This window comes from Delphinus delphis, chromosome 8, assembly GCF_949987515.2.
Source record: "Delphinus delphis chromosome 8, mDelDel1.2, whole genome shotgun sequence".
Lineage (NCBI taxonomy): Eukaryota > Metazoa > Chordata > Mammalia > Artiodactyla > Delphinidae > Delphinus > Delphinus delphis.
Genome location: NC_082690.1, coordinates 47,661,655 through 47,685,764, shown reverse-complemented (window position 1 = coordinate 47,685,764; position 24,110 = coordinate 47,661,655). Strand labels below are relative to the sequence as shown.

General features: G+C 36.8%; 1 protein-coding gene across 10 annotated transcripts in view; it reads right to left on the bottom strand.

Annotated features, from left to right (window-relative positions):
* PICALM (phosphatidylinositol binding clathrin assembly protein) overlaps positions 1-24,110 on the bottom strand; it is a 107,688-nt gene that overhangs the window by 55,186 nt on the left and 28,392 nt on the right. For all 10 annotated transcript variants that reach the window (XM_060018154.1, XM_060018145.1, XM_060018144.1 and 7 more), the window contains exons 2-4: positions 20,206-20,348; positions 16,556-16,631; positions 13,274-13,376 (exon numbers count right to left, since the gene is read on the bottom strand). In XM_060018154.1, coding sequence (XP_059874137.1) covers positions 13,274-13,376; positions 16,556-16,631; positions 20,206-20,348 — 322 coding nt within the window. The remainder of the gene's footprint in view (positions 1-13,273; positions 13,377-16,555; positions 16,632-20,205; positions 20,349-24,110) is intronic.

The following is a 24,110-nucleotide window of genomic DNA, read 5'->3' as shown; positions in this document are numbered from 1 at the left end:
CAATTAAGAAAAATCCTAAGTTATCACATGCTTACATCAGACTTCAAAAAACTCAACTCACAAACCCAAATGCTTAAATATGATTCAGAGCAAATGTATGACAGTTCATACTCTATGTAGAAAACAAGCTTTTATTACTTCTTAAATAGATTATAATTCAGATGCTTGCTTCCCAAATATAAGAGCAGTGAATTAAAGGATGATCATCCATATCCTTACTCACAGACAATACCTCTAATATTCTTTCTTTTGCTTGTTATGTAACAATGTCTTGTTACTTTGAACCGTACTAATTTAGAATTCAAGATAATTAAACATGGTAAGTTAACACTATCAAAAAATGGAATGTTAAACAAATAGAAAATGAAGGGACCAATCTTTAACACAACTAACTAAAAAGATAAATCTACAGGCAATTTACTGGATCCATTTTTCATAGAACCGTTTAATGTACTATTTAGAAACACCTAGTCATCTTTTCAAAAACTATTACATATTTACTATGTTTAGATACTGTGGAAAGTCCTGAAGATATGAATCTGAGTAAGACTATATTGTCTTCATGGACGGACAATCTCATATAAAATCTAACAGAAATAAGGCTTCCTCAAAAAAATGATGTTTGAGTGAATTCTTGAAGAATGACTAAGAATTTGCCAGAATAATGAATAAGGGGCTAGATAAAAGAAGTATATTTAAGTGAGAAGTCATTTAACCATACAAGGGTAATAATTCATTTTGATTTTGAATATCCTATATTTCTATTAAAAATTACAGTTATCTCCACCTCAATTTCTAAATACCAAGATATATTCTAAATGAATTAAAGATTTAAATATAAAATACTGGATCCATAAAAATATCTAATGAAAACATAAATACCTAGTTGATCACTTTGGGGTAGAAAACCCAGCTCCAAGTTTGCTTAAAAAACAACAGCCATAAAAATAAAGATAATGGGCTTCCCTGGTGGTGCAGTGGTTGACAGTCCTCCTGCTGATGCAGGGGACACGGGTTCATGCCCTGGTCCGGGAAGATCCCACATGCCGCGGAGCGGCTGGGCCCGTGAGCCATGGCCGCTGAGCCTGCGCGTCCGGAGCCTGTGCTCCACAAAGGGAGAGGCCACAACAGTGAGAGGCCCGCGTACCACAAAAATAAATAAATAAATAAAATAAAGATAACAATTTTTAACACATAAGATTTTTTTTAAGTTTCAATACTGCTAAAATAAAACCAGGAGCAATATTTGTAACCTGTGACAGTTTATTTTCCCAATAAAACCAAAAGCTTATTTGTTACTTTGCCATGTGCTATAAACATTACATAAAATATATCATTTAATTCTCATAACAATCCTAATAGATAAGTGCTATTAACATCACCATTCTACAGATGAAAATATATTTACAGATGAAATAACTTGGAGCATAAGTCAAGGCTTCCCAAGTTGTGCCACAGCAGACTACTGTGGTACAATTGGATTATATGTATGCCAACACATTAATGCCTAACCCTTCAGCCTCAAACAGTCTTCTCCATGTAACTAACCCACTGTCCTGTACAAATAACATAAGTTTGTGTAGCATGATGCCGAAATAGTTAGCAAACTGATGGATATGTAAAAAAAAGATACTTGTTCTTAGGAAATAGACATTGAAGTATTAAGAGCTATACAATGTAAAAAGGCATGAGGTATGTAATCCACTTTCAAATGGATCAAAAAGAGAAGTATACAAACACACATACACAAAGAATGATTAAACAAATGTGACAAAATGTTAAAGCCTGGTAAATCTAACTAAAGTGTATAGGAGTTATCTGTATTATCCTTGCAGCATTTCAGGAAGTGAAATTATTTCAAAATAAAATTATTTTTTAAAACTTAAGCTGGGGGCTTCCCTGGTGGCGCAGTGGTTGAGAGTCCACCTGCCAATGCAGGGGACGTGGGTTCGTGCCCCAGTCCGGGAAGATCCCACGTGCCACGGAGCGGCTGGGCCCGTGAGCCATGGCCACTGAGTCTGCGCATCCGGAGCGTGTGCTCCGCAACGGGAGAGGCCACAACAGTGAGAGGCCCGTGTACCGCAAAAAAAAAAAACAAAAAAAAAAACTTAAGCTGGCTGAAGTATCCTACTAAAATCTTTCATATAACTGGAGTGAAGCTAGAAATCAAACCTAAATTTATCTGACAAAACAGCCAGTTAGTCTTAAGACAACAGAAAAGAATTGTAAAAGCCCAACAGTGAAGTGGGCAAAGGACACTGAAAAGCAATTAACAAAGCATGAATGGCATTTTTAAAAAGAGAGAAAGAGGCTCAATATCACCATTTAAAAATTAGTTGATCAACCAACATAAAATGAACACCTAATGAGATACATTTTCATGATGAGGGAAGAAAACAGAGGAAGAGGTATTTATAGCTGTAATTAACTCAGTAATCTGGTACCACTTTTATCCAGGGCAACTTAATATTTTCTAATAAATGGTAAATGTCTGTAACGTTTGACTTGTCAATTCTAAGAATTTATTCTACAGGAAACTTCACTTAATGCAACCAGAGAGGACAGACGGAAGAATTATAATCCCGCAGCCTGCAGAATGAAAACCACAATCACAGAAAGACAGACAAAATGAAAAGGCAGAAGACTATGTCCCAGATGAAGGAACAAGATAAAAGCCCAGAAAAACAACTAAATGAAGTGGAGATAGGCAACCTTCCAGAAAAAGAATTCAGAATAATGATAGTGAAGATGATCCAGGACCTCAGAAAAAGAATGAAGGCAAAGATCGAGAAAATGCAAGAAATGTTTAACAAAGTCCTAGAAGAATTAAAGAGCAAACAAACAGAGATGAACAATAAAATAACTGAAATGAAAAACACACTAGAAGGAATCAACAGTAGAATAACTGAGGCAGAAGAAAGGATAAGTGACCTGGAAGACAGAATGGTGGAAATCACTGCTACAGAACAGAATAAAGAAAAAGGAATGAAAAGAAATGAAGACAGACTAAGAGACTGCTGGGACAACATTAAACACACCAACATTCACATTATAGGAGTCCCAGAAGGAGAGAGAGAGAAAGGACCTGAGAAAACATTTGAAGAGATTATAGACGAAAACGTCCTTAACATGGGAAATAGGCACCCATGTCCAGGAAGCACAGAGAGTTCCAGGAAGGATAAACCCAAGCAGAAACACGCTGAGATACATAATAATCAAACTGACAAAATTAAAGACAAAGAAAAATTATTAAAAGCAACAAGGGAAAAATGACAACATACAAGGGAACTCCCATAAGATCAACAGCTGATTTCTCAGCAGAAACTCTGCAAGCCAGAAGGGAGTGGCACGACATATCTAAAGTGATGGAAGGGAAGAACCTACAACCAAGAATACTCTACCCAGCAATGATCTCATTCAGATTCAACGGAGAAATCAAAAGCTTTACAAACAAGCAAAAGCTAAGAGAATTCAGCACCACCAAACCAGCTCTACAACAAATGCTAAAGGAACTTCTCTAAGTGGGAAACACAAGAGAAGAAAACGACCTACAAAAACAAACCCAAAACAAGAAAATGGTAATAGGGACATATATATCGATAATTACCTTAAATGTGAATGGATTAAATGCTCCAGCCAAAAGACACAGACTGGCTGAATGGATACAAAAACAAGACCCACGGGCTTCCCTGGTGGCGCAGTGGTTGAGAGTCCGCCTGCCGATGCAGGAGACGCGGGTTCGTGTCCTGGTCTGGGAGGATCCCGCATGCCACAGAGCGGCTAAGCCTGTGAGCCATGGCCGCTGAGCCTGCGCGTCCGGAGCCTGTGCTCCGCAACGGGAGAGGCCACAGCAGTGAGAGGCCCGCGTACCGCAAAAAAAAAAAAAAAAACAACAAGACCCATATATACGCTGTCTACAAGAGACCCACTTCAGACCTAGGGACACATACACACTGAAACTGAGGGAATGGAAAAAGATATTCCATGCAAATGGAAATCAAAAGAAAGCTGCAGTAGCAATACTCATATCAGATAAAATAGACTTTAAAATAAAGAATGTTACAAGAGACAAGGAAGGACACTATATAATGATCAAGGGATCAAGCCAATAAGATATAACAAGTAAAAATATATATGCACCCAACAAAGAAGCACCTCACTACATCAGGCAACTGCTAACAGCTCTAAAAGAGGAAATTGACAGTAACATAATAATAGCAGGGAATTTTAACACCTCACTTATACCAATGGACAGATCATCCAGACAGAAAATTAATAAGAAAACACAAGCTTTCAATGACACAACAGACCAGACAGAACTGATTGATATTTATAGGACAGTCCATCCGAAAACAGCAGATTACACTTTCTTCTCAAGGGCACACAGAACATTCTCCAGGACAGATCACATCTTGGGTCACAAATCAAGCCTCAGTAAATTTAAGAAAACTGAAATCGTATCGAGCATCTTTTCCGACCACAACGCTATGAGATCAGAAATAAATTACAGGAAAAAAACATAAAAAACACAAACACATGGAGGCTAAACAATACATTACTAAATAACCAAGAGATCACTGAAGAAATCAAAAAATACCTAGAGACAAATGACAATGAAAACACGACGATCCAAAACCTATGGGATGCAGCAAAAGCAGTTCTAAGAGGGAAGTTTATAGCAATACAATCCTACCTCAAGAAACAAGAGAACTATCAAATAAACAATCTAAACTTACACCTAAAGGAACCAGAGAAAGAACAAACAAAACCCAAAGTTAGTAGAAGGAAAGAAATCATAAAGATCAGAGCAGAAATAAATGAAATAGAAACAAAGAAAACAATAGCAAAGATCAATAAAACTAAAAGTTGGTTCTTCGAGAAGATAAACAAAATTGATAAACCTTTAGCCAGACCCATCAAGAAAAAGAGAGGACTCAAATCAATAAAATTGGAAATGAAAAAGGAGAAGTTACCACAGACACCGCAGAAATACAAAGCATCCTAAGAGACTACTACAAGCAACTCCATGCCAATAAAATGGACAACCTGGAAGAAATGGACAAATTCTTAGAAAGGTATAACCTTCTAAGACTGAACCAGGAAGAAATAGAAAATATGAACTGACCAATCACAAGTAATGAAATTGAAACTGTGATTATAAATCTTCCAACAAACTAAAGTCCAGGACCAGATGGCTTCACAGGTGAATTCGTTCAAACATTTAGAGAAGAACTAACACCCATCCTTGTCAAACTCTTCCAAAAAACTACAGAGGAAGGAACACTCCCAAACTCCTTCTATGAGGCCATCATCACCCTGATAGCAAAACCAGGGAAAGACATTACAAAAAAAGAAAATTACAGACCAATATCACTGATGAATATAGATGCAAAAACCCTCAGCAAAATACTAGCAAACAGAATCCAACAATACATTAAAAGGATCATAAACCATGATCAAGTGGGATTTATCCCAAGGATGCAAGGATTCGGATACTGTAAAACTCTTAGAGTAAAACATATGCGGAACACTCTCTGACATTAATTGCAGTAATATTTTTAATCCACCTCGTTGAGTAACAGAAGTAACAACAAAAATCGACAAATTAAAAGCTTTTTCACCACAAAGGAAACCATAAACAAAACCAAAAGACAACCAACAGAATCGGATAAAAATGTTTGCAAATGAAGCAACCGACAAGGGATTATCTCCAAAATATACAAACAGCTCATGCAGCTCTATGTCAGAAAAACAAACAACCCAATCGAAAAATGCGCAGGAGATCAAACCAGACATTTCTCCAAAGAAGACATACATGGCCAAGAGGCACATGAAAAGCTGCTCAACATCACTATTAGAGAAATGCAAATCAAAACTGCGAGGCATCACCTCACACTGGTTAGAATGGGCATCATCAGAAAATCTACAAACAAATGCTAGAGAGGGTGTGGAGAAAAAGGAACCCTCCTGCCTGTTGGTGGGAATGTAAATTGATACAGCCACTATGGAGAACAGTATGGAGGTTCCTTAAAAAACAAAAAAACAGAACTACCATATGACCCAGCAATCCCACTACTGAGCATATACCGAGAAAACCGTAATTCAAAAAGACACATGGGGCTTCTCTGGTGGCGCAGTGGTTGAGGGTCCGCCTGCCGATGCAGGGGACACGGGTTCGTGCCCTGATCAGGGAGGATCCCACATGCCGCGGAGCAGCTAGGCCCGTGAGCCACAGCCGCTGAGCCTGCACGTCCGGAGCCTGTGCTCTGCAACGGGAGAAGCCACAACAGTGAGAGGCCCACATACTGCAAAAAAAAAAAAAAAGACACATGCACCCCAGTGTTCATTGTAGCACTATTTACAATAGCCAGGTCATGGAAGCAACCTAAATGTCCATCAACAGACGAATGGATAAAGAAGATGTAGTATATATATATACAATGGAATATTACTTGGCCATAAAAAGGAACAAAATTGGATCATTTGTAGAGACGTGGATGGACCTAGAGACTGTCATACAGAGTGAAGTCAGAAAGAGAAAAACAAATATCATATGTTAACGCAGGTATGTGGAATCTAGAAAAATTGTACAGATGAACCAGTTTGCAAGGCAGAAACAGAGACACAGAAGTAGAGAACAAACGTATGAACACCAAGGGAGGAAAGCAGCTGGGGGTGAGGGAGGGTGGGATGTATTGGGAGATTGGGATTGACATATATACACTAATATGTATAAAACTGATAACTAATAAGAACCTGCTGTATAGCACAGGAACTCCACTTCACTGTAGAGTAGAAACTAAGACAACATTGTAAAACGACTATATTCCAATTAAAAACAAAAACAAACCAAAAAAAACTGCCCAGTCATATGGTTTGGCCCTCTTTAGGCAGAAGAGTGGATATTCTCCAGGGATCTCTGATCAGATCCCTGGAAGCTAATTTATAACAAAGCCCAACGCTAATGGCTCCCTATGAGGGCCACAGCAGCATCCACATATAAGGTGTCAAGATGAGGAGTGGACCTTTGGTAAATCATACAACTACTATGCTGATTAATCCTTCTGCCCACAGTTTTCTTGTTGAAAGCCCTGACATACATTTTGATGCTGTGTAAAGTTTCCTTATTCCGCATGTCCATTCCTAGGGAGTAAGCCCAAATCTAGTTTGTTATTCCCCCTTATTCTCTAAAACAATAATACTTGTATATACATCTAACATATAATTATGTTACTTACATTAAAAAAAATGCAACCATATGTAAAAGAATGGTCAATGTGTTACTTTTGTAAGATAAAAAAAATGGGAATAGGGCTTCCCTGGTGGCGCAGTGGTTGGGAATCTGCCTGCCAATGCAGGGGACATGGGTTCGACCCCTGTGCTGGGAAGATCCCACATGCCGTGGAGCAACTAAGCACGTGAGCCACAACTACTGAGCCTGCGCGTCTGGAGCCTGTGCTCCACAATGGGAGAGGCCGCGACAGTGAGAGGCCCGTGCACTGCGATGAAGAGTGGCCCCCGCTCGCCACACCTGGAGAAAGCCCCTGCACAGAAACGAAGACCCAACACAGCCAAAAATAAATAAAATTTTTAAAAAAGGGAATAAATCAAATGTACATCTAGAACATAATTCTAAAGCCATTCAAAAGAATGAGATGGGGATTTCCCTAGTGGCACAGTAGTTAAGAATCCACCTGCCAATGCAGGGGACACGGTCTTGAGCCCCGGTTCGGGAAAATCCCACATGCCACAGAGCAACTAAGCCCGTACGCCACAACTACTGAGCCTGTGCTCTAGAGCCCGCAAGCCACAACTACTGAAGCCCATGCAGCCTAGAGCTTGTGCTCCTCAACAAGAGAAGCCACTGCAGTGAGAAGCCCCGCACCGCAACGAAGACAGCCCCCATCTGCCACAACTAGAGAAAGCCCGTGTGCAGCAATGAAGACCCAACGCAGCCAAAATAAAAAAAAAAATTAAAAAAAAAAAAAAGAATGAGATGGTTCTATGTGTACAGACATTGAAGATACCTAAAATATATATTAGGGGAGGGAAGCAGTCTTCAAATAATGTGATTATGTAATTTTCTGTGTCCCTTCATACACGTATTTACACACAGAAAACTGATTAGATACACCAAAATATTGTTTCTTTAAGTGAGAATGCTATGTTGCCTGAATTTTTGTAATAGTTTATTACTTTTGTAAACATAAAAATTCGTTACCCTAGTAAATAAAACTTTACTATATACTACACAAACCCTCTCCAAAACTGAAACAGTCTACTCAGGTTTTTGCCATCATATAATAAATTTCACACCTTCATCTTATACTCTTATGTTCTATACTCTTCTTTCTTATTTATACTGATATATATGTGTATGTGTAGGTATCCGGGTATTTTATACACCCAGATACATACACATGTTGTGCTACTCTTGATTCCACTCAATCATAGGTCCTCTTTGATTCACTTTCCTTTTCCTTAGCATTAAATAAGAGTAATTTCCTTTAAATCAGTACTAATTACATTGTGTATAATCAAGGACTGTTCTCATCCAAGTAATAAAAGTTTGCTCTATTAAATATAAAAATGCAACAACACTCCTCAATTGAGAAACTGACCCTTCAGATTAGAAAAGAAGTTACAATTTTTAAAATATATTAATCTGGGACTTCCCTGGTGGCGCAGTGGTTAAGACTCCACGCTCCCAAAGCCAGGGGCCCAGGTTTGATGCCTGGTCAGTGAACTAGATCCCACATGCATGTCACAACTAACAGTTCACATGCCACAACAAAGGAGACTGTGTGCCACAACTAAGGAGCCAGCGAGCCGCAACTAAGGAACCCGTGAGCAGCAACTATGATACAGCGCAACCAAATAAATATTTTAATATATACATATGTGTGTGTATATATATATATATTAAAATGTGAAATCTACAAATATCTTGATCAGTTTTAACTGAACATGCTTTACAGGGAAGTATTAATATAAACCCAGCTGGAAAGTGGTTTACTGGACAGAATACTGAGGGTTAAGAATCAGACCTCTAATATGATCTCCTCTATCATAATCACCTACAAAGTACCTAAATATATGAAACAAAAATCTGTGGAATTCAGTTTTGGTAGGTTCCAAACTCATCACCTCCCAATTAATTTGAAACAGTGACACAGAAACATTTAAATTCAGCTTTAAAACTTCTTGAATAACTGAGAGGTTACTTTACATTTGTATTAAAATTTCCATTTCAGTCTAGTAATTTAACATGTCAAGAGAACAATTTAAAGGAACATATTAATTGCATAGATCTTTGGGATCTTTAAAGAGCAGGGAAATTCAGAAACTCAGAGTATTTCCGCAGAAGCCAGATTCCCCTCAGGGCAGGCCTCCATAGTTACAAGGGTCATCGATGCCCCTTAAGAATGTCTTCTTTCCTGAGGACTCATCATATATCCTAAAAAAAGCCTGTACACCGGACTTTTTATCAGGTATAGAAACACTGATTCTATCATTCGTGAGATTAGTTCTTATGACAAGAAGACTGTGATTTAGGGCACAGCAAGAAATAAATTCAACCTCTGCGTTCAAGATTAAAAAGAACCTTAAATGCAAAACAGCAATGAAAGAAATTACACAAGATAAACAGAAAGATATCCTGTATTTATGGATTAGAAACAATGTGTTAAGACACTTAACGCTTCCCAATTTGATCTAAAGATTAAATGCAATCTTTATCAAAATCCAGCTACCATTTCTGCAGAAATTGATAAGCTAATCCTAAAATTCATACGAAAATGCAAGAGATACAGAATAGTCAAAACAATCTTGAAAATTAAGAAGAGAGCCAGAGAACTCACACTTCTCAATTTCAAAACTTACTACCAAGCAACATTCTTCAAAACAAGTGTGGTACTGGCATGAGGACAGACATAGATCAACAGAATAGAATTGAGAGCCCAGAAATAAGCCTTTACATTTATGATCAATCCATTTTCATCAAGACCATTCAATGGGAAAAGAAAAGACTTCAACAAATGGTGCTGGGATAACAGAATATCCACATACAAAAGAATGAATTTACACCCATACCTCATACCACATACAAAAATTAATTCAAAGTGGATCAAAACGTAAATGTAAGAGCTAAAACTACAAAACAGAAAAAAGGTAGGAGTATATCTTTGTGATCTTGGATTAAGCAATGTTTTCTTAGACATGATGCCAAAAGTATACACAACCAAAGAAAAATAAATAAATAAATAAATTGGAATCCATCAAAATTAAAAACTTACGTTTTTCAAAGGATACCATTAAGAAAGTGAAGACAAGCCACGGGAGGTGAGAAAATATGTGCAAATTATATATATGATAAGGAACTGATGTCCAGAATATATTAAAAAACGCTTACAATTCAACAGTAAAAGGACAACCCAATTAAAAAACAAGGACTTGAACAGACATTTTTCCAAAGAAGATATACAAATGGCCAATAAGCACATAAAAAGACACTCAACATCATTAGCCATCAGGAAAATGCAAACCAAAACACGATACATCACTCCACACCCACTAGGACGGTTATAATCAAAGACAGAAAATAACAAGCATTGACAAGAATGTGGAGAAATTGGAACCTGTATACATTGCTGGTGGGAATGTAAAATGGTTCAACTACTTTGAAAAACAGTTTGCTACCTAAGGAGACAAAAGACCTGTACTCCAAAAACTATAAGACACTGATGAAAGAAACTGAATATGATGCAAACAGATGTAAAGATTTACTGTGTTCTTGGACTGGAAGAATCAATATTCTTAAAATGACCTTACTAACCAAAGCAATCTGTGGATTCAGTGCAATTCCTATCAAATTACCAATGGCATTTTTCACAGAATTAGAACAAAAAAATTTTAAATTTGCATGGCAACACAAAAGATCCCAAATAGCCAAAACAATTTTGAGAAAGAAGAATGGAGCTGGAGGAACCATGCTCCCTGACTTCAGACTATAAAACAAAGCTACAGTAATCAAAACAGTATGGTACCAGCACAAAAAGAGACATATAGATCAACAGAACAGGATAGAAAGCCCAGAAATAAACCCATGCACTTATGGTCAATTAATCTATGACAAAGGATGGAAGAAGATACAATGGAGAAAAGACAATCTCTTCAGTAAGTGATGCTGGGCAAACTGGACAGCTACATGGAAAGAAAGAAATTAGAACATTCTCTAACACCATATACAAAAATAAGCTCAAAATGGATTAAGCACCTAAATGTAAGACCAGATACTATAAAAACCCCTAGAAGAAAACTCAGGCAGAACACTCTTTGACATAAATTGTAGCAATATTTTTTTGGATCCATCTCCTACAGTAACAGAGATAAGAACAAAAATAAACAAATGGACCTAATTAAATTTAAAAGCTTTTGCACAGAAAAGGAAACCATAAACAAAAACAAAGACACCTATGGACTGGAAGAAATTATTTTCACACAATGCTACCAACAATGGATTAATTTCCAAAGTACACAAACAGTTCATACAGCTTAACATCAAAAAAAGAAAACTCAATCGGGACTTCCCTGGTGGCTCAGTGGTTAAAAGCTGCCTGCCAATGCAGGGGACACGGCTTTGTCCCCTGGTCCTGGGAAGATCCCACATGCATGGAGCAACTAAGCCTATGCACCACAACTACTGAGCCTGCACGCCCTAGAGCCCGCACCACAACTACTGAGCCCACACACAGCAACTACAGAAGCCCGCATGCTCGAGGGCCTGCGTGCAGCAACTACTGAGCCAGTGTGCTGCACCTATTGAAGCCTGTGTGCCTAGAGCCCATGCTCCACAAGAGAAGCCACCTCAATGAGAAGCCCACGCACCACAACGAAGAGTACCCCACACTCGCCGCAACTAGAGAAAACCCTTGTGCAGCAACAAAGACCCAATGTAGCCAAAAGTAAATTAATTAAATTTAAAAAATAAAATCCAAAAATGGGCAGAATAAAAAAATAATTTTTTTAAAAAAGGGCAAAAGGCCTAAATAGACATTTCTCCAAAGAAGACATACAGATGGCCAACAGGCACATGAAAAGATGCTCAATATCACTAATTATTAGAAAAATGCAAACCAAAACTACAATGAGGTATCACCTCACACCAGTCAAAACGCCCATCATTAAAGTCTACAAACAATAAATGCTGGAGAGGGTGTAGAGAAAAAGGAACCCTCCTTCACTGCTGGTGGGAATGTAAACTGGAGCAGCCACTATGGAGAACAGTATGGAGGTTCCTTAAAAAATGAAAAATAGAGTTACTGTATGATCCAGCAATCCTATCCTGGGCATATATTCAGACAAAACTCTAATTCAAAAAGATACATGAACCCCGATGTTCACAGCAGCACTATGTACAATAGCTAAGGCATGGAAGCAACCTAAGTGTCCATCAAGGACAGATGAATGTATAAAGATGTGGTATGGGGCTTCCCTGGTGGCACAGTGGCTGGGGGTCCGCCTGCTGGTGCAGGGGACGCGGGTTCGTGCCCCGGTCCGGGAGGATCCCACATGCCGCGGAGCGGCTGGGCCCGTGGGCCATGGCCGCTGGGCCTGCGCGTCCGGAGCCTGTGCTCCGCAGCGGGACAGGCCGCAGCAGTGAGAGGCCCGCATACCTCAAAAAAAAACAAAAAAAACAAAAACAAAAAAAACCAGATGTGGCATGTATATACATATGGTGTCTCTACATGATAGAATATTACTTGGGCATAAAAAGGAATGAAGTACTGATGCATGCCACAACAAAGATGCTGTAACTTGATTATGTTGAATGAAAGAAGTCAGACACAAAAGGCCACATATTGTACGATTCCACTTATACAAAATGTTCAGGACAAATCCATAGAGATATAAAGTAGATTTGTCGTTGTCAGGGTCTAGAGGAAGAGGAAAATGGGAAGCAATGAAATGTTTTGGGATTAGATAGCTGTGATGCTGCACAACTTTATAAATATACTAAAAACCACTTAATTATACACTTCAAAAGGGTGAATTTTATGTTGTGTGAATTGTCTCAATAAAGCTGTTATAAAATTCAAAAGAACTTTGAAAATCCTAGTGCAAAAAGTATCTGATATACTTCTTCAGAGAAAAATGAAGTTCACCTTTTAAAACTGGCCTGAAATTCCATAACGCATAATCAATAATGCCTACGATTTATATTTAAAATATTAAAATACATCAGATATCAAAAAAAAAAGCAAGCTTAACTCACCCTCTTTTCACTTTTGTGAAATCAAATGCAACTTGTCTGTATGAAACTGCTTTTTCATTTAGATATCTACTATACCGCCTAATAAAGGTAGACATATCATATCCTGTAAGAAAAGAAACAGAAAAGGGTTTCATAATTAAAATCCCAATTAGCTTAGAAAACCAACTCATTTCATCCAATGGCCATATTGTCTTGTTATCCCACCTTCAATTTAGTGATGTAAATTAAGTGACATTAAAATCTAATACTTAACATTTTTAAAGTCAGTTATGTCATATGTGGCTTAGAAAAATTTTCCCCCTTAGAATTTCAATAAAACAACAATTCTGTTTTACTTCTGACCAATATTCCTATCTTTTATTTATCAGGAATTGAAAAGCCTGTTTTCTTATACTACCTGATAACCTCATAACTCAAATTTAACATCCTATGGAACCACAACCCCACTCCTTAAATCATTAATCAATTTAATTATTTTCATACTTACTAATCTTTAGCTGCATATGACTTAGAACAACTATAACTTATGTGTGCCAACCTTATAAGTAGCAGAGAAAATTACTGCATAGTACAATGAAAGAAATGGCAATACGAAAGTTTAAGGCCTAACAAAAAACAATTATGTGAATGATTTCAACTAAACTTCCAAAATGAATACCTAAATCATTCTAAGATTTTGTTTCATCACAATCATGAGATTTGAAAACTTCAGCACCATAAAAATCTAATCAGTATTACTAAAAAAAAAATTTGTGTTTTAGCTATTGCCTGGCTCAGTGAGGTCTACAAATTTTTGCTTCTCATTGTACAAGCAGGTCCATTCTATCATTCTATTTTAGGTCATCTTCATCTAACACATTCAACTTTAGTTGTTGATGGTCTCTGCTACTTTAAAAAGGTAATACCAAAACAAGCAAAAAAAAAAAAAAAAAAGAAAGAAAGGAAAGGAAAGTGACTGGATTTAACATAATCACCAATTCATTTATTCAGCAAATATTTCTTGAGTGCCTACTAATTTGCCACTGGAGAAAAATCAGTAAATAGAAAAAAAAAATCACTGCCCTCAGATATTCTCATAGCTACTAGTGCATTTTATAAGGTGTTACATACTCACATTCTTCAGCTCTTTAGTTAATATTGTCCCCTCTAATCCACTCTACTCCATCCTCGATAATGGGAGAAATCTCTCTTATCCTTCAAGGCTCAATCTCTGAAACTTTCCCTGAGCTCTTTGTGCTCCCATATTATTCTTACTCCAAGTACAGCTCAAAGCTATTAGATGTACACAGTGTCTATCTCACTCACCAGACTGGAAGTTTGTATTATATACACCCATTATATATTTAAGAAAATATACCAGACTCCACCCAACAAAATACATCAGCAATCAAAACTACAAAAACACCACTGAATTATATACTTTAATTACCATTTCAGTCTTACCTTCATAATCTCTTTAGAATATGAGCTTTAAATAAAAGGCCTAAAAACTGTTCTCTACATAAAAGGAATGAAAGCCTTAAAACCTTATCACTAGAAGTGCTTAATTTCCATCTTAAGAAAGTAGAAAATCAGTAGCTAATAAGACACAAAAAACCCACTTGGACATATGCATATTTTCTGCTCTAGAGTAGTGGTTTGTATGTTGCTTTCCACAGACTCTTACAGTTCAAATGAACTGAATAAGGGGGAAACCAGAAATAAAAAGATGAGCAGGCAGAGTTTTCTCCATGTTCCGGAAAACACAGCAGCTCCAGTTTCATCTGTTATATGTATCTAGCTTCTATTTAAGATTTTATTTGAAAAAGGGATTCCACTGCTTCATTTTTTTCCCCCTTAACTATTTAAGGCATTATATCTCTCATTAAAGTAAAATCAATCTTGTAACACTTGGTCCTATGTATAGATTACTGACCTTCCAGAATCTCTGGAAGACTGGGTATTCAATTCATTCTAATTAATACTTCCATCTGCCAAAAGTAAATAAGTATTGAACTGGACAGTTCCTAAACACAAACACAGTTAGTCACTAAATTCCATTGATTTTTATTGCCGTAAAAACCACAATTCAGGCCCTCATTAACTCTCTACCAGATGACCAAAATAATGACCAGAGCAGTCTCAAGGTCTTTAAGACTTTATTCACTCGAATCCAACCTGCACTGTGCTATGGTGCTTTCTTTATAACACACACTCCCTCTGTCCTCCTCCCTCAACTCAAAAAAGTTTGATGGTTTCTCACTGCATTACAAAATCCCAACTATATCAAAATCTTTTGTGCATGATTTTGGCCCCAGACAGCTTCTTGAGGGCTATCTGTCACTACATGTTCTCTAATACCTCCACCTACATTCTATTCACATTCATTTGCTCTATAAATCTTAAACACCCTTTCTCTTTCACATCCACGTCCATCTGTGTACCTCTGCTTAAGCCAACTCATGTTCTCATCCATCTTTCAAAGCGCAGCACACATCTCACAGATCTCTAAAGATACTTCCCAGTTGAACCTTATTGCTGAGTATTCCTTTAGTTTGTCTTAGTATGGTCTTAGTATGTCCTTTATGAGGCTCTTCCTAGAGTTAACATTCTATAATGCTAACAGCCTAGTTCTGGAACTAAGTATAACAGATCCCATTAAGACAGAATGTACATGGAGGGTGAGAATACCAGATTACAGCAATTTCCACTTACTGAATTAAAAGTAAAATAAGTAACAGGTAAGTATCAATGAACAATTCATCTGAATAACACATAATGCTTACCTTTGCTACTAAAATATATGATATTCCCAACTACATTTCTTGGAATAAAGCATAAAATAATAAGAACAACAATGAAAGCAGATACTTACATAGTGTTTCCTATTTGCCAGGCATCATTCTAGGCACTTTACATGTATAACTAGGTTAAGCCTCATGATAATCCTACAGGGTGGGTGCTATCATTATTCCTGATTTTACAGATGCAGAGAGGTGAAGTAACTTGCTCAAGTTTATGCAGTTGGTAAGTGTTACAGATGGGATTTGAATGCAGTCCGTCCAGTTCCAGAACCCATGCTCTCAAATTGCTACCTTATGCTACTTTTCAAAAAGCTCTGGGTGTCAAGTAGTGAAGTCCATCTTTATCTTCACATGAAAATACAGTTTTTCCTTCCCTACAACCCTCACTAAAACATGAGGTTCCTCCATAGCACATGTTCTAAAGGAAAGAGTTCAACTCTGCAGTAATCCTCAAATGGGGTCACTCTTGATTTTCTATAATGAATAAGTTGTTTTTTACCTTGCAATCCACTTTTATCCAAAAAATTGCTTAAGTTAAACAACGTGTTTCTTGAAGCCAAATACTGAATAAAACGCTGGGGAAAAAAAACAAACAAACAAATAATTATGTCAAATAGTACTGCCATCTAAGAAACTCTAATTTGAGAATTAAGGGAGAGAGTGGTGGTTAACACATTCCATTAATCTTATCTAGTTTAAATTTATCATCCTCAATCCCCCTAAAAACATAAAATATATTTTTCACTAGCATGCAGGAATTTATTAAAGTCTAATGCCCACAGCTATGGTATTAAAGTTAAAATAAAAGGAAACAGGCACTTTTAAACTAGAAGCAGTTATTTTTGGCTTTACTATAGCATATTATGGCTATAGTTAATCATACTCAGATGGTGCCTTTATTTTACACGGATACCTGGTGACTCAAAAATTTTTATGACTTTTTTTTTAAAAAGCAAAATACCTGTAATCATACTGGAGTATAATATTACAGACATCCTCTTACCCACTGTCCAGATTAAACACATTACCATAATCACTTCAGACCCCTTACAGAATCAAATTACGGACTATTGAAGACACACACCTTCAAAACCATTCCCTTCCCTCCCTCCCTCTTCAGAGGCAATGGCTTTCTGAAGTAGGTTTACATCATTCCCACAAATGTTTTTACAATTTTACTACATATATAAGTATCTATAAACTGTACATAGTTTTGTTTTCTATTTTAAATTTACAGAAATACCATACTGTACTTATTCTTTTCCAATGTGATTTTTAACAACTTCTTCCCAAGAATTATCCATTTAATACATGTACATCTAGTTCATTCATTTTAAACAACGTTTGAGCATTTAAATGAACTACTATATCATTATGTATCCATTTCTATACGGATATTTAAATTCTTTGCAATTTCACTATTATTAACAATGTTTCACTGACATCCTTGTACTGGTCTCCCACCTGCAAACATACAAGAGTTTCTCATGATATATACTTAGGGTTGAACTGTTGGGTCGGTATGCGTATGAAAGTTCATTTTCTCAAAATACTGTCAAAACCCTCTCCAAAGTGCTTACCACAGAACACTACCTTAGCTTCCCTTTACATACAACCTCTAAAATAGCTAAAGAAACTCCTTTCGATTTCCTTTAAAAGGATTACTTTTTTGTAAATGTATGCAGAGGATTATTATCAATTTTATGTACACCATCACTTCTCTGACTCAATCTTGTTCATCAGCGATCACCCCAAACAAACCAGGATTTTGAAAAACAATTTGTAAATCGAAGACTCCTGTTTCATCATTTATCCTAAAACAACCTGTTTAAAAAGGTGTTAAAATATCCTAAGAAAATATTACACTCTATGATTTTTTTATAAGTTTTGATCATTCTGATCATTTTTGTGGGGGCCTGTCCTGTGCATTATAAGATGTTTAGCACGCCAGTAGCCTCTACCTACTACATGCCAGTAGCATCCCCTCCAGTTATGAGCAATGTCCCTTGGGGATGAAAATCACTCTCCGCCCTTGCCCTATTTGAGAACTACTGTTCTATGTAATTTCCAACACCATAGCATAGTGAAATCCTATGCATACTCTCTCACGGACTAATAACACCTGCCAATGCAAAAACCTGAGGGTTGTACAAACTAGCACCAAAAAAAGAGCAGAGCATCGGATTTCTCTTAGCTGCTGAAGGGAAACTAGAGTTCATCTGAAAACCACTACTGAAATGCTACCTTTCTCTTTCTGTCAGTCAACTGTAAGGAATGACAGTCAACTTTCTGGGTTTTTTGCCTTTATAAAGTTTTTGCTTCTGGTATCATCACCTTATTTACCTCTGAAAGTCACCACTGATAGTGTGCCTCCTTATCCAGCATTGTAGTTGGTTATATTTGTGGCTTTTTCTTTTTAAAGAATAAACTATATATATTTTTTAGAAAGGTAAAAAATACATACAAGCCTGAAATTCTTCTGAATAAATGATCATGATCTTAGACAAACACATTCCTGATGAAAATAGAAACTAATATCCTAGTTAAGATCAAAACGTTTCAAGTTACACGGAGGCTAGTATATCCAAATTTTTCTATTGACTCTATATACTGCTTATAATGAATGAGAAAGCAACTGAGTAACATATGTCCTAAAAATGGTCACGTCTGTTACCCAAGTAATCATATTTCAGGTAACGCTTCTGGAACTAATTTTTAAAACTTAAGAACTACAAATAAAATCATTCAATGTGGTACTGTAACGGTGAATAATCGGAAAACTAAATTTCCAGGAAAGAGAAGAATTAAGAAAATGATGGACCATATGATCAATTATGTAGTCATTAAAGATGATAAACAGAAAGAACACAGAATATGGAGATGCTTCTTATGCTGTGATATATAAAAAAGTTAAATATAATATTTTATATAAATTATTATAGCTATAAAAAAGACCAGAAAGGAACATCAAAATATGCAAACAGATCTGTTGCAATGTAAGAGTTATGGGTAAATTTCTGCTTTAATTCTGAACTCTAATGATGTTCTCTTTGGTATCTGTCAAAGATAACAGCAGGGGCTTCCCTGGTGGCGCAGTCGTTGAGAGTCCGCCTGCCGATGCAAGGGGACACAGGTTCGTGCCCCGGTCCAGGAAGATCCCACATGCCACGGAGCAGCTGGGCCCATGGGCCATGGCCGCTGAGCCTGCGCGTCCAGAGCCTGTGCTCCGCAACGGGAGAGGCCACAACAGTGAGGCCCGCGTACCGCAAAAAAAAAAAAAAGATAACAGCAGAGTCTCATGACTGAAAAACCCAAAATAATGAGTAAAGTGATGATGTCAGAAAGTCATGTTTATAAATCTGATACAAATGAATAAAGTCCCTCCCCACCTCTATGGGAGCTATCTCCCAGCAACCAGTGGTCTGCATTTTTCTAAGGCACATACCAAGGTACCAGATTTATCTAGTTCCATTCAAATTTTCTTTTAACACAATTTAAAATACTCCTTTTGACACAATTTTACAAGTAAGTATGCTAGGCTGGGAAAATCACCTAAGGTAAGAACTCAAAAATTAGCTATCATGGAAAACAAGATGATTCTCTCCAAACAGTTAATTGCAAAAGCTCATGCATCTTATCTGTTACCCTTTTTTGGGAAACAAAGGCTTTAGACACAACTCTTTGCTGAAGAAGGCGTTCTTCAGTCAGTCTCCTCAGCAAAATGCCATCTTAGTCCTTAATATCACAGCCTTGAACTAGGCAAAGAGCGTCTATAGACAACTACATCAGATCAGACAGAAATCTGATTGGGCTACGATAAAAAAGTAAATGAAAATAGACGAACATACAATCTATACACAAAGGCCTGCAAAAAATCAGTGATGCTTATAGAACCCATCTCTAGGCATTAATCTTTGCTTCCTGATCCCATTACTGAAAGTGCCCTGTGCTCTGACCCATTTTCTGCTTTCTGACTTAAAGGCCATCTTTCCTCAAAGTGTAGGGTCTACAGTTATATTTCTGTATAAGCACCTTGCCCTTTTTACCTATATTATTCAGTTGCTATAGCCATTTCTGAAGTGTCAGTGAGAGAAACAAGCTGAATCAGTCAACTCCCCAGTATACTTGTTAACTAAAAATACTGCTTACCTCATTTCCATACACCATCAAATGATGAGTTGTAATGAGAGATTTGAAGACCACCACCCAACTACTGTTAGTAGTTCTTTCAAATAAACTGTCTGCCAACTGCGGGATGTTCACATTCATCTCATTTGTGCACTGAATTAAGTCTGCAATAAAAAAAAAAAAGATTAATTTACTCTGGCTTTCATTTATTTTTAATGCTAGATCTGCATACTAATAGGGTAAAGATCTAAAAAGAGTGGAGCAACAATGGACAGTTTGCAGAAGTTGTTAAAAATCTCTCAAGAGAACAATTGAGACAGTACTTCTACCTGAGAAGTAAACAGCACATTGATTAATATCACACAATTGATCAGTAATACCAGAAAGTAAATCAAATTCCTTTCATCCTTAAGTATTTTATGTATCTCAAAAGGAACTGTTTCAAGGCCTTGAGTAACACTTTCAGTTCTCTTACTACTCACAAACCTTTAGTTACAATACCAATATTATACATCCCTACATTTAAAAAAGAACTTTAAAAATTCATACATATGGAAGCATAAACAAGCTGAAGTTCAAACACTTTATTAATATCCCCCCCTAGAATGCTGTGTTTGCACTAATAGAAAGAGCAGATATGTGGTCTGTGAGTGGATAGGATTCTCAGTTTGTTTAAATAAAATAATTCTCATTCTTTTCTCCCTTCAGTTCTACTGAGTTAGCTCAGTTTTCACTTGATATCAACTAGCTAACACTGACAAACAAAACTGAAAATGAACTGAAAGTTTCTCAATGCAATAAATTTCCAAAGAAGTGATCCAGGAATTCTACTTGATTATTACTCTGAACAGTTAAAATAATGTAAGTTCTAATTTTATATTTTAAAATATAAATAATTGGAAAGCATTACCATAAAATCATCTAATACACAATTGTTTTAGCACCAAAACTGAAAAAAAAAGTTAATATACCTCAGAGTTTCACCTCCAATCTGCTTCAGAGATATTACTGGCAAATTCAATGAAGAAAATACAAAATATGGTCCAATTTAGAGACTTAATGAAGAGGAAGACCAAGAAATGAGTTGTTTTATTTTTAAAGTATGCATAAAACAAAGTGTATAAATACCTCCATTATAACTACCATAAAGGGGAAAAAATTAGTTATCTGTGCTTCATCAGCAGTTTTGTCCACTTTTAACCTTTAGTACCTAATGATTAAATATGAATTCAAGCGACCTAACTTGGCCGTGATTGCTAGTAAGAAACATCAATGTTAACTATGACCGTTTATCTGCTTATAATCTTTCAAAAATGTTTGTTCTAACAGGTCTAATTACTATACAAAGTAACATTTGATAAGCAAATGCATTTTAGAGAAGCAGTTACCCTGGCCCACAATGCCTGAAGAACAAAGCACAAAACAGTCAAACAGAATGCCCATGGAACAGGAGAACGACACAAGGTTTTCACAATTGAGACTACCTGCAACAAAAATTAAATAGTACATTCAACTTGGTTTGTATGGCTCAGCTTCTGATATTTCACTTCTGGTATTTTATAATTTGACCTCTGCCTTCTCTGAAAACTTCTTGAATAGTACTTTATATCAGTCCTATGGTACTGAATATACTGTACTTGCCTTATTCCCGAAGATAAATTTTCTGTCTCTCTCTCAAAATATAATTTACTGGGGGCAAGGCCTATCCATGTCTTGCTCATTCTGAATCCTTTAAAACTTCAAGCACAGTGGTCAAGTTCTGAACTTTATAAGAAGTTATATTTCTAGCTTCCTTTTTTCCCATGGATTTATCCTTATATATTTTTCTATATCCTTCTAGAAACTATCTTGATAAGCTATTCAGTTCTTAAATATAACAGTTACTTTCTCACAATGACATCAATAGTCATTTTACTCCTCAGAATCTTATTTTAGTTTCCAAAATTGAATCTGTCACAAAATTTCTTGTCGCAATACTTGCCCAAAGGTGCTCCTACCTGTGTGTGTGTGTTTATAAACACTCCCTAGAGCCAATAGGTAACCAAGTCTCTTAAACCTCTAGCAATCCCACCTTCTCCTCTCCATCCCATTATCACTGCCAAAGCCAGAGTTCGGATCCCATTTTTCCTTAACTAGAGGTCACCACTTCCGGGAGCATTCAGAAATTGGGGAGAGTGATTATCACACTCTCTGAGTTTTACTGGCACTTAATGTCAAGGATGAGGGAGACTGTCATGCAATGCACAATTAACACTCCACAATTAAAAATTACCCCACCCAAAACTGTCCCCACTGAGAAAATGCTGGACTGACTGGTCTCTTCACTTCTAACGATACCTAATTTGGGGTCTTACCCACACCACACTTCCAAACATTCTCTAAACTGGCCATAAACTGACCTATAACACAACACTGACTGTCACTGCCTAACCTCAATGATGTCCCAAATGCTTACAGGATTGGCATACATTTCATCTTTGTCCATATCCTCCTTCTTGAACCTTAGCTTCCAACACAGAACCACCTTCCAGCGTTCTGTAATGTTACCTTTTGCTGTTACACAACCGAATCCTTCCATTCTTGCTCATTCTTCAAAATGAATGACGTCTTTTCCTTTGTGAAATCTTCTCCTCCACAGACTAAGGTACTCACCAAACAGACACTAAAGCTGGTACATAATTCTACATTTTCATTATTTACTTCCACATCATTCTCTTCTTCTACAATGAGAGATTTTAGAAGGAACCTGCAAACACTTTTGTTAGTAATTTCCATACTCTTAATCAGGGAGGTAAGTAAACTGCTAGATTAGTCAGATAGAGCCTGATCCTAAATGAAGCCAAAAGTATAGATTTCAGTTTCAACAACTACAGTATTTTATATATTAGAATATATATATTCTATCTATGCTATGTTCCCTTTGTGATCAGCTCTCCTCTCTGCAGCGCTTTGCTTCAGTTACACTAATGTCTCCTTTGCAATACCTCCCATGAGTCAAGTACCCTTACCTCAGGAGCTCAGTACTTCTGTTCCTTGTGCCTAGAATACTCTTCTCCCAGATATCCACACTTCTCTTACTCCCTGGCTTTATTACTATAGATCTTTGCTCAAATGCCATCCATCAGAAGAACATCTCTCAATATTTATAAAAAGTAATAAAGCCTTAAGGGCACTCCTCTACCTCCATACCCTCACTATACCCTCTTACTCTGCTTTATTTCTCTCCAAAGCACTTATCATCACCTAACTCATTTTAATTTGTTTAATGTCTTTCTCTCCCAATTAAAGTATAAATTCCATGTAGGTAGGGCTCTATTACGTTCTCTGCTGTATCCCCAAAGGCCTAGAATAGTGCAACACATACAGTGGTCACCCATACTTTTTGAATAAATACACTTATTTTAGTATGCACAAGGACAGTCGTAACAGGACCATCCAAAATGGTTTTTTTTTTACGTAGACTAAACCAACGATCCACAACTCTCTGCACAACCTGCTGTTCCCAAAAAGTTGAAAAACAAACCTGAGCCCATCGCATGTGAAAATTTTCAATTTCAAGTTAAAGAGGATCTAACAAATAACGGTTTATCGTAATGCTATGAAAACTATATAGTATGCTTTAGAAATGACCACATAAAAACTGAAGGAAAACTCCAGAAACTAAAATGTAACACTTCACATAAAACAGGAAAAATGAGATGAGTTCATGCATGAATTCAGAGTAGACCAAAAGCAAAACCAAAGATATACAAACATTACTGGGAGAAAAAATACTGCACGGTTATACAAACTCTGCAGAACACACTTCCCCATAGTACTTTAACTCAACCAGTCATTTTCTCCAGGGGTAACTTTTCCTCTGAACAATGTTTCTACTATAGTAGTAACCTGAAAATGCTTTTAAATCTGACCTCCAACAACTCAGG